The following is an 11,747-nucleotide window of genomic DNA, read 5'->3' as shown; positions in this document are numbered from 1 at the left end:
CTACCCGCTTTCCTCATGTGCTGCATACCTTTGCACCTTACACTACTTTGCTGGTCCTTAAGCAGTGGGAGATGAAGTGTCCTTTCAGACATGAAGGACTGGGATAAGAAACTGTCCAAGCCTTTACACTGACAGGATGCAGCACATAACTGTCTGCCTACTATTTCTCCCTGACGCAAGGGAATTTTTCTGGCCCATAGGCATATTGACTCTTCTTTCTGCTGGGGAAGGCAGAAAGTGGCCACCAGGTAAGCCATTTAGCATATCAGTCTGGGAATTCTCCTGTCAGAGTCACTCCAGAGTTCTCAACAAAGGGCTATGGGGGACAGTACTTTCTTTTCATCCTCAACAGTGAATTATAGTGCTCCCTTAGGCAGGCAAACTTTTGGAAACAGCAATCATGACTCAACCCTGCTTAGAAGACTGGACCTTTCATGCACAAACAAATACAATTTAAAAATTAATCTGTAAGCAGCTCAGAATTTCAGAGAATAAAGTGTACTCCCCATAAACAGATGGATTTGCTTGGTTTGAAACTTCATGCTTTCAGGGACTACTTTCTTCCAGAAAGCTTAAAAAAACTACTTCAGCTGATGAATGTTCTTGAGAAAACACACAAATCCCCTGCACACTGGTCATACTTCTCCACAAACTAGGGTCTCAGAAGCAAGTTTGGTCACTACATTCCACTGCAAGTACAAGAATTTTGTTTCTCTTTTGATCTGAGGAAAATATGTGAGAAAAGAGCTTTCTTTAGTTAGGCTCTTTCTAAAAGGCAATTAATGACTTGCAGATTCCTAAATGTTTCAGAGAAACAGTGAAATCACAGAATTTCTGTATGAAAATTCCTTTCCATGTACTCATTGACATTTTAAATAAGGCAGAGTATATCTTTGTATCTTTGGAGATCTGGGACTAATGTTAGGTTTAAAAACTATCACACTTACAGTCAGTTGGTTTTGCAATTGCTTCACTTGTTGTTGTAACACTTCCAGCTGCTGGCTTTGTCTTTTGGGGGAACTGGTTGAGTAGGACAGCTGAGAAAGGCTGTTCAGTGCTTCTTTTAATTTGCTAATTTCCTTAGACATTTCATTGATCTAGGGAGGCAAAAAATACATTTTCATTAAAACATGAAAGGCATAGTCTATTCCCATAGCTCTCCTCCTGGAGTTATTTGTGACTTGAATTTAAGAAGTGGGAAAAACCAAATTGTAAATAAACCCAGTGGACAAATAGAGACATCACGTAAGCAAAGGGTTGCAATGCTTCTCTATCCCTCATCCTAGTCCAGTCCACTCAAAATGCATCCTTGTTCTGAAAGGAAGCAGTACTTACAAAGAAGGGTTGCATTTATCATCTTTACAACTTCTGCTGCTGAATGCAAGACATAAGCATAGCAAACACAGGCTATCTATTCACAGCTAGCAAAATGCATAGCTTTTTATAAAGAAATTTGTAATGACAGATATGGTAGCTGTAGAGGAAAATGAGTCAAATCATGCTACAATTGAGATGATATAGTAATATCACAATAGTGAATTTCTGCTCCTTCCTGATACTTTGTTTCCTTGTCTCCTCTGGAATCTCTTCCTGCTGTAAATCACACTTCTTTGACTTCAGTTACCTGAATAGTGTGAACCCAGCCTAAGCAGAACTAAACCAAGAGGTAAATTTACACACGAAGCGTTTCTCCACAGGGTAAGGATACCTGAATTTTCAGACGGGCAAATGCACTCAGAAGTTACTTCACTCTGTGACACTTGAACCAACATCATCTGTTAGGTCACTCATGCACCAGCCAACATGTTTTGCAGCCTGAACTCATATGCCACCACTCCACTGTAGGGAGTTACTAACCTTTTTATCTTTATCTTCTTCTAGTTTTGATGAGCTTTTCATCTCAAGAAGAGCTTCCTGAACTTGATGGTACTTTTGCTGAAGCTCAGTCACCTCCCGCTCCTTTGCTTCAAGCAGAGTATGCATATCTTCTTTTGCTTCTTTCAAGTGCAAAACTTCATTTCTCAATTTCATAGCATCTAAGGACACATTTTCCTTCTCTTGGATTACATCCTTTAATTTGGATGACAAAACACTAACTTCACCCTCTAGTGATGACTGGAGCTTTTCATATGTAGCCTTAGGTACCATTGCTTCATTAATTGCAGCTTTTTCTTCCAGTAACTCTTTCTGTAAGTTTCTTAATTCACTTTCCTTATTGGTAAGCAGTCGTTTGAGCTCATTTATTTCTTCCTCCATTTCCTTTATAGTATTTCTGAGTGCATTAATCACCTGACGGTGTTCACTAATTGGCAAAGAGTTTTGTTTCTGCATGTCTAACAGCTGCTTTAGTTCTTCTGCTTCATCTAATACTTTTGTGTACTGAGATTTCATTTCTGATAACTCATTTTCTGCTTTGTATTTCAAAGAACTTGTTACCTCCATCAGTTTCTCATGTTCTTCTCTAGGAATGTAGTCCAAAGCTATATCATCTACAGTTTTTTTCTTCCTATAGTCTTCAAGCTCTGTTTGTGCTTCTTTGTACAGCTGAGACAATTCACTAAGTTGTCTGTTCCTCTCCTCTATCACTCTGTGCATCATATCTTTCATTTCTCCAGATTCAGCACTAGATTCGAGCTGTGTCTGATTTGTCAGCCTCTCCTGTAGCCTTTTAATTTCCTCTTGACACTCTTTGTACCTCTCAATCAACAATGCTTTCTCTTGATTAATATTATCAATAACTGAACAATATGAATTCTTCATCTCCTCACATTCTTCCACAGACAATTTGCTTGCTGCATTCTGCTCTCTGTCTTCAAACTTTTTCTGTAGCTCTCTCACTTTTTCTTTTTGTCTTTCACTTTCCTCCAATGCCCTCTTCAACTGTTGTTTAAGTGTTTCAATTTCTCCATATGTAAAGTTCAACATACTTAGATCAGAACTGGTTTCTTCCCTTTCAGAGGAAGCAACACCTGGCTTCTTTTGTCTTTGTGCATTTGAAACCTCTTTCACTGATTCCTCATACCTGTTTTGAGTTTCTTGGAACTTCAGGTTAAGATCAGAACCATTTTCTGAAATGTCTGGGCTATTTAAATGATCTGTTTCTGAGACTCTAGACTGGACCTGAGCTTCCATGTGCTTTCTTTTGGTTTCAGAATTCTCTAATTTTCTCTGCACATCCTTTAAGTCTTCCTGGAGGTACTTCATTTTTACTTGTCTGGGGCTTGCCAACTTTTCTTGGATTTGAGTGGCGTTTAATGTAGGCTTCAGCTCCTGAGCTGAGAACTCGTTTTGTCTATCTGCTGTTTGGTCAAACTCTGTTTGGGCTGAGTAAGGTTCTATGGCTGAATCCCCTTCTTTAGGTGTTCTCTCCTGTTCAAAAAGAAACACAATTGCACAATAAAAGCAACTACCTGATTATATTTTTTTAGAATAGAGTAAGCAAGGTAACACTGTCACATCCTACAGAGACAAGCAGTTAAAGAACTATGAAAGAAAGTTTCAGAAATATTCAAAACCCAGCTGGCTCCCATTTAGCCATCTACAGTGAGAGAAGGCAGTGACTGCCAAGCTCATCTGAAAGTCTGGGCTCATCTCCATAAGCTAATAATCAAAGCTATGCAAATTAAAATTCTGCTAACACAACTGTTAACAACATCTTTTAGAATGTGGTTATCATAATAAACAAAGTTGTGCAGCAATTTATGGGAAAAGTAAGAAGATCAAAATACTGATTTAATCCTTTGGGGTAGAGTGTTTCCATGATGTTTCCAAAAACAAGCTCATTAAATTATCTTCACAGTACATCTCTTTTAAACAGTAAGCAGCTCTTTGTTCTGCTAGCAGAATAAGAGAGCATCAGAACAGCACAAAAATATATCACCTGTAATTTGTCCCGCAGCTCCTTATTGTCCAATGTCAAATAAGCAATTCTTGCTTGCAACGACAGAAGTAGATCTTGTTGGTCAGCTTCAGAGCTCACATCCAATAAACTATCAGCACCTTTGGAGAAAAACACCCAAACAATTCAAAAGCTTCCAATAGGGTGAAATGCAAGTGAGTTAAGTTATTCCGACATTTCCAATTAAACAGTTTGTTCCCATGACCACTAAATGCAGCGAGCAAGCAAACTGTTCCTATAAATTCCCCAAAAATATCTTAAATTCACTTAGAAGAAGCAGGAGATTTTGGTGGGGAGAAGCTAGTGGAATTACAAAACATTACTCTCAATACTTTCTGTGTCTTAAATTCTAAGTGGAAAGGCACAGAGGATTTCTGACTAGATTTCAATATTACATGCCACCTATAACACCGAACAAAACATTAAAATAAGGATTAATTGTATACCTGTTGTGCTGTCACTCAGTCTATCTTTATTATCTCTGTGCAAGGAGCTGAATTCTTCCTGCTAAGACATGAAAAGAAAATGCTTTCACAAAAGGCAGATGCAAAGTTGGACAGTTCACCAAAAAGAACTATAGACAGTATAGAGCTTGCTGGATAAAGCCTGTCAAAGCAGGTTTCTTTTTTTTCTGAGGTCTTTTCTAATTGCAGTCTGTATCCAGTATTTCAAAGTTTGCTAAAGTCATTCAAGTTCCATTGCCCAATTCTCATTAAATACTAACAAAATACAGGCAACTATCTTGTAGATAGTTTGGAAGGCTGCAGTCCTTCTGATAAATACTTGCAATATATTGATGTATTTAAAAAAATTATTTTCAGTGACATAAGGAAAAGGTCAGATAGAACACACACAGTCATTTCCCTGACATCTTTTGGTAAAATGGTCTCTTCTTGCACTGCCCAATTTCATGCACTTTGCTGGTATTGGAAAATCAACTCTTGGAGCATTTTTTAATACTTACTTTCATAACCATATTCCTAAACACTGACTAATCTATGACTATTTCTATATACATGTTTGTTAAACATTAAAGTAATCTACATTTGCTTTATAATTAACACTGAAATAGATTCAGATTCTTTTCTGTTCCTAAAACTCAGCTAATTAAGTCACAGGAGACTCTGCAGTCAGCAAAATAGAATACCAAGCAAAACAGATAGGATGCTTTCCTTCCCCAAGCTTGTAAGAATGCAACAGTGATACCTTGCACACTTGATCGGCAAAGAAAGCCTGTCCCTTTCCAGTCATGGGAGTTGAAGTTGAAGAGTGTGGAGAGGACAAATCATTAAGCTGCAAAAGATTTTATATAAATAGGGATGCATAAGTACATGCACATAACTACCTCTCTAACATGTCCCTATGCATGTCTATGTGTACATACACACACACACCCCCACGCACTAAAGAGTATTTTTCCCTGATTATTTTCAAAGAGCAGACCAAATTCTTCAGCACTCTTCTGAGGCAGTATTATATAGGGAGTGTAGCTGTTACACAGGTAACACTCCATCTTAAGATTAAATCTAACTGTTAAACTGCATTTTGATACTATACAAATCTATTTAAGTATTTTACTTTCCTATGTATTTATGCATATAATAATGTGTACATACATATATATATATGTGTGCGTGTGTATAATAAAATATACAAAATTATTTACTTATTGAAATCAGCAAAACCAGAACAACTTCAACTTTAGTTGGAACAAGCAATATTACAGTAAAATTTGTACAGCTGTATCTTAGACAATGCTGTATTTCAAGCAATTTTGCTTAGTTAACCTAACCAACGTGCTTTCATGGTGTCATCCTAATGTCAGGAAAAGCACTTATGGTAAAACAGCATATAAAATAACAGTGACAGAGCAAATTCAGCCCACATAATTCACATAGAGTTCAAAATGCTATACACCCCCTAAAAGCATCTCAAAATTGGTCTTTTCTTTACCTGAATAGGACTCATAGGAGGAGGTGGGGCTTTGCGTTTTTTTGGAGCTCCACTTCTTTCTGAACTTATTATACAGCCTTGATCATGCTGAAAGTTTCACCAGCCAGAAAAGGTAGGTTTGTTAGTTTGGTTAGTAAAGTCCGAGCAAGTTGTTTTATAAAATAAATAAATAAATTCCCCCATTAATATCAACTTTAGCAGCTCATGCAGTGTCTTTTTTTCCTCTGTAAAGACTACATCCCTACTAACACAAAGATATTAAACATGCCTGACAATCAGAGTCTGTCCCCTGTAATCCATGCTTCAGTGAAAACAAACAAGATTTAGTGAAAAAGCAGAAGCTGACAATAGGTTTAGCACCAGTGACCTTAATACTTCCCTTCATACACAGCCCAGTCATGCCATCCTTCATGTCATCTTTCCTCTCCACCAGCTTCTGGCTGAGCTCCCTGAAAAACCCACCTCTCCACTCAGAGAAAAGGTGAACCAATTCATTGCACCCTTGTCCACTTTCTAGCCAGCAGCAGGTCTACAAGGTCTAAATATAAAATCTAAGAAACTAATTTAATTGTCTAAGTCTGCTGGGATTCTCACAGGAAGGGCTCTCCAGTGACCAGGGATAACATTCAGTTGCATGTTTTAGAAACAGGGAATTTTTCTAGATCATCTTCTCTACAGTTTAAAGAGATAGGGAGTCCAAAAGCAAAGCTCCTGCATTACATGAGAAAAGAGGCATCCCAGCACTTGTGCACATACACACTCACCTTCCCTTCCTTGTCTCACCAAGGGTGCTGGCTACTGCCACTGAGAGAAGCTAAGTCTAAAGGCAATGTTTCTGAAACATTTCTTAACTAAGCAACAAAAACCTTCACATTACATAGTAGTCATGACAATACATCTCATAGCGACATTTACTAGTGCTTACACTCCTATCAGTTACTGGTTTTTCTTACAAGTCTAGATAATCCAACTAGTTTCAAAACCAAAAGGACAAGTACCTGCTTTGCTTTTGTTGGTGACTTTGTATCTGTGAAGCAGAAAAGAAGTGGAATAAAGAACAGTTATTAAAGGAAAAGTTATTTGCTATTCCTAACCCACCTCTCAGCTCTACTTCCTATTACCATAGATAAATAGTTTGGTTTTTGAATTCCTATCTGAAACCTGATAAATATAATTACCAAATTCTATTTGAATCACATCCTTTCTCTGCTTTGAGTATTTACCATTCTTGCACTTTTTATTCACAATCCTTGCACTTTAAGCTTAAGTTTAACCATGAAACTCTCTGCCTGCTTTAGTTCCTGCTTGGACCCCACTACTGAGGGCTTATGTGTTCCATGGACTCTTTTGCCTAATAAAAGAGAATCTATTCCAAATTATATGAAAAACTTCATGATTTTGCTAGATCAACTTATCTTTTTTTTTTTCTCCAAAACTCCTCTTTTTGCTCTGCTCTGGTCTTTTTTAAAAAAAAAAAATTTAGCTCCCATTATAAATATTACCATCCATGGCAAAGAGCACATTTTCCTGCTCTTGGGAAGTCTCAGCCAGATGATCTTGATAACAGGTTTTGCAACATTTCAGGCTACATTTTGAAGTAAATTTGTCCAGTGCTAAACATACATGTAACACATTCAAGAAGTGACAAACTGCAGATCAGCTTGTCTTACATACCCACATCCTGAGATAACTTTGAAGACAGGAGATTCTGGATCTCTGTATTCTCAGAGAGCTTGGAGTAATGCAAGGCATTCTGTCCAAAGACATCTACTAAATTGACATCTGCACCTCTCCTAAGTAAAGCTTCCACCATGTTAAGGCTAGCAACTTCACAAGCAATCATCAATGCAGTTCTGGACAAGAAAAAGAACAAAGAACAAACAACAGAGACCAAGTGTCATGAATGTACTCTTTAACCAGCTCATTTTTTGTGAAAAAAAAAAGTAACAGTTATTGTGCAATGAAGTCCAAGATTTTATCAACGTGTATTGGTACATAAATGTAACTGCAGTTTCTCCTTACAGACACCTGCCAGCCCCTCCTCCCCTTACTCATACTCTCCAGCTGCAAAGACAGGTCTCCAGACATTTCTCACACGGCTTCTTGAGGCTAAGAGGAGAATCATAGATAGAAATGGCTACAGGATAAATTCAGACTAACAAACCTCTCTGCTACACTCCAATTATAGCAGTAGTACAACATGAAAACCTTTATTCACATTGCTGCTCTCCTTCATCTGTTGCTTGTAACACAAAACAGACAAACTGATTTCAACCAAAAAGCTAAACAAATCTCAGAGATCTTCAGTGAGTCTAAGGGATGGGTTTGACCTCAAACCCTTGAATATTGCCAGCTTAAAAAAAAGGAAAAAAAGAAAGAAGTCTGTTAGAGCACAAACAATTCCCTTTCCAATGCAGGGCAGATACACAGTGCCAGATCTTAGAGCAAGGGTAGCACACAGAAGGAGTCTTTTCCTAACAGGCTGTATCTGCTTTTCTCAGTTACATGAAGGGGTCATGAGAGATGTACAGAATAAGTACAAACACACAGAAAACCTCACTTTCCAAGCATGCTCTAATGCTGCCTTCCTGCTTGGCATAATTCTCTTTTCTCAACATGAAAATGTGCCTAATAGGTTGGCCAAGTTTATTGCCAAACACATTCCTCAGTGCAGCTTTGAATTTGAAAAGTCACTACAGTGGTAATATTCACTAAAAATGAATACAATCATTTCACTGATGAATTAAACATGCACCCTGTAATGGGTGAGTCCTGGACAAGTGATGGCTGTAGCAGTGCTGTGCTAAAAAGTAGTGCTGAGTGGCAACTTGGATAACAATTCCAGACTACCAAAATAATTCAGCTAGGCTGGACAAGATGGAGATGCCATTTTCAAAGGCTGTCCTCTTCTACCAATAAGGCTTCTGTTTCAGTAAAATCTTAACCACGTTTGTGAACATGAGATGCAGGAGTAGTCACTCTCCTTACTACAATGAAAGCAAAAAGTAAAATGGCATCTTCCATGCTGTATCATTTTCTAGTTTCTACAACAGTACTTTCTTAAAAAAAGGAAATACAAAAATGCAAGTCATATCTATGACAGAAACTCCTTTATCCAATTAAAGTAGAAAGTCTTAACACTGTCTGCTGATTAAACAGTAAGAAAGTGATAGGAAGACACAGGTCCCAGAGTGTGCAACAGCAGTTCAGGTTCAAAGCACTAATGAGGCTACGCAAACTAACAAAGACAACAAAAGGGTTTTCTTCAGACAACTTAAAGAGTGCACTAATCAATTCTGGACTGATAAAAAACGAGTTAGGGCCCAGTCTTATGCTCACAGGTGCTGCCAGAGAACAATGGCAGCATTGTACCACATACAATAATCAAGATTGCTATGAAGTGTAAGTGCCAAGTCTTCTCAGTATCCTGCTTTACCTACACAGTTTAACCAACTGTTTATAAAACAGCCCATAATTTTCAAAGACTTTTGATCTCTGTCAGTATCATCAAAACAAGGGCACTTATCACGACAAGGACGTTGCTTTTTAAAAGCAGTTTTCTGATACATGCACTATGTATGAATGCAAAAAATCTCCAGTTGGCACATTCTGAAACAACAGCATCTCCACTATAAAGCTTAGCTGTATTTTTGTCTTGCTGTGGTGGCTGCATTATGGTAGAAAAAAAAGAACCCTTCCCAGACTTTGCTCCCAAGTAACAATTTTAGGATTTAAGTTGGAGGTACTAACTTATCCCATGAAAAAAGCAGCATTTAAAACTGGGACACTTAAAAAGTGATGTGTGGGTAAGTGCTATCAATCAGAGTCTTGTAGGAATTATTTAAAAATGGCATATACTGCTCTGGTAGCCCAAGGGAAATCTTACAGGCATATTAGTTTTATAGTCGCATAGTTTCTGTTTCATCTTTACAGTTAGGCAGAATTCTGTAGGCCTTCTCAACAATCAGAATATGGTGTCTCGTACAGAAAGCATTATTTCACCTAACATCAGCTATTTTGAGAACAATCTGAGAAAAAAAAGCTTCATTTGACAGTCAGCCTTGGGGAAGAATTAACACGTTAACCTGCTGTACCTTCCATTTTGATCCCTGATGTTAATGTCAGCTCCATGATCCAGAAGGTATTTGCAGACTTCTGTATGACCATTTTGTACTGCAAGCAGCAGAGGTTTGTTCCCATCCTAGGAATGCATTTAAAGAAAGTATGAACAATATTCCATCCACTTACAAATAACATTCTGAGATTTAGAGTCAGGTATGAATATTACTTCTACATAGCATTAATGAGATGCTATCAGTACATTTTTCTTGTTTAACATAAATGTGGCTGAGTTTATTCCTTTCTTGACTGCTGGAGATCATACAAAGCATAAGGAGTAGGAATGCTTTTTGCCTTTGTACTCCCTTTACCATTTGCTCTATGCTAAAACACAATGATTTTGAAACTATACAGTATCTTTAAGTAGCTCTGCAACAAAAAATATAATTTTAACTACATACAATGCAAAAATATAATGTTTCATATAATCATGGAATAACTTTGTTGGAAGTCACCTGTAGAGGTCATCTGGGGTTTCTCCCACTTTGCTCTCAATGTGAAGCCAGGCAAATTTCAAGTTATGCTACACTGCTCAGAGACTTATCCACTCAAGTTTTAAGCATCTCCAAAGGTAGAGACACCATGACATCTCTGGGTACCAGTTCCAGTGTTTGATCACCTTCAAGGTGAGATTATTTTTACCCTAATACCTAACTGAAATTTCCCAGTTAGGTCCATTACCCAAATTCTGACCATTGCTTATCATAAGTTTTTCATGTACCTCTGAGGTTTGTCTGTCTCCAACTTTCCTATGACCTACCACAACATAGCTGAGGACATTTTTAAGATATTCATTCAGCCTTCTTAAGACTGAACAAACCTTTTCTGCCTTTAAAATGCTGAAACTTTAGGTCTGACATCTATGACAGATGGTTTTTTGTTAGAACAACTAGGTAAGAAGGAGATAGATCAAAGTCAAAAACAAACAAGTTTGAGTACTTTATGCCTTTCCCCCATGCTTTGTTTCTGCCAGGTCCCCTACCTTGATCATTAGAGGGTTTTCTATGAGGCAGTTGCACCATTCCCAAAACCAGACCTGGCTGGCTGTAGACATTTCATAGTAGTGAATGTAGTGTCCCTGAGCCTTTAGACTACATCAAGAATATTTTTTTCTCTCAGGCTTATCTTATGGCTGGGCTTTGTGAGCATTTTGCAGCACTTGGCCACTTACTGGGCCTTTTTCAAAGCCTACTGGAGTCCATGGAAATACTTTTATTTATATTTTGAACATATAAGGATTGAGTCTAGCTACTTGTGCCAATGTGTCAATTTAATGATCTGCAAATTCTGCCACTACGGTATCAGATTGTGAAGTGCTTCCACACCTCTGCTATGGCATGGTGCAAAAGGAACCCCTTCAAGCAGAGAAACCCAGGAAGATACACAAGCATAGTATTGCTTTGAACAGCTGCACCTGAGATGGAAGGTGTTAATTGGACAGTATAGAGGTTGGAAAAAGCTCTGAAGTATCTGGAGAACACAACAGGAGAAGAGGTACATACCAAATCTTTGAGGTTAATGGGACATTTGTGTTCACACAGAAGTTGAGTTGCCTGAAGACATCCACATGCAGCTAAAAAAAAAATTAAATAAAATTTTAAAAAAGACAAGCATGAAAGGCCGTTAAACCCCATTTTCAAGATTTGTGTTCTGCTGGTACATTGCAGCATTACAGTGGGGTACAAAAAACAAATTCTAGGCTGAAGAGCTAGGAATATCAAGTACAACAAAATAGATAGTACAAGCTTTGATCAAAGAAGTTACCTGCATAATGTAA

At 37.8% G+C, this 11,747-nt stretch overlaps 1 protein-coding gene across 1 annotated transcript in view; it reads right to left on the bottom strand.

Annotated features, from left to right (window-relative positions):
- The window catches only part of RAI14 (retinoic acid induced 14), a gene marked incomplete at its 5' end in the record, with an annotated part of 18,447 nt that overhangs the window by 1,000 nt on the left and 5,700 nt on the right, over positions 1–11,747 (bottom strand). Inside the window, 10 exons of the mRNA XM_009078470.1 lie at positions 948–1,097; positions 1,858–3,369; positions 3,881–3,999; positions 4,345–4,402; positions 5,105–5,191; positions 5,852–5,938; positions 6,850–6,878; positions 7,526–7,704; positions 9,946–10,052; positions 11,473–11,543. Of these exons, the coding sequence (XP_009076718.1) occupies positions 948–1,097; positions 1,858–3,369; positions 3,881–3,999; positions 4,345–4,402; positions 5,105–5,191; positions 5,852–5,938; positions 6,850–6,878; positions 7,526–7,704; positions 9,946–10,052; positions 11,473–11,543 (2,399 nt within the window). The remainder of the gene's footprint in view (positions 1–947; positions 1,098–1,857; positions 3,370–3,880; positions 4,000–4,344; positions 4,403–5,104; positions 5,192–5,851; positions 5,939–6,849; positions 6,879–7,525; positions 7,705–9,945; positions 10,053–11,472; positions 11,544–11,747) is intronic.

The sequence above is a fragment of the Acanthisitta chloris genome, unplaced genomic scaffold (assembly GCF_000695815.1).
Source record: "Acanthisitta chloris isolate BGI_N310 unplaced genomic scaffold, ASM69581v1 scaffold19377, whole genome shotgun sequence".
In the NCBI taxonomy this organism is placed as follows: domain Eukaryota; kingdom Metazoa; phylum Chordata; class Aves; order Passeriformes; family Acanthisittidae; genus Acanthisitta; species Acanthisitta chloris.
The sequence above is the reverse complement of the archived record's forward strand: the minus strand, read 5'-3'. Positions and strand labels throughout refer to the sequence as shown.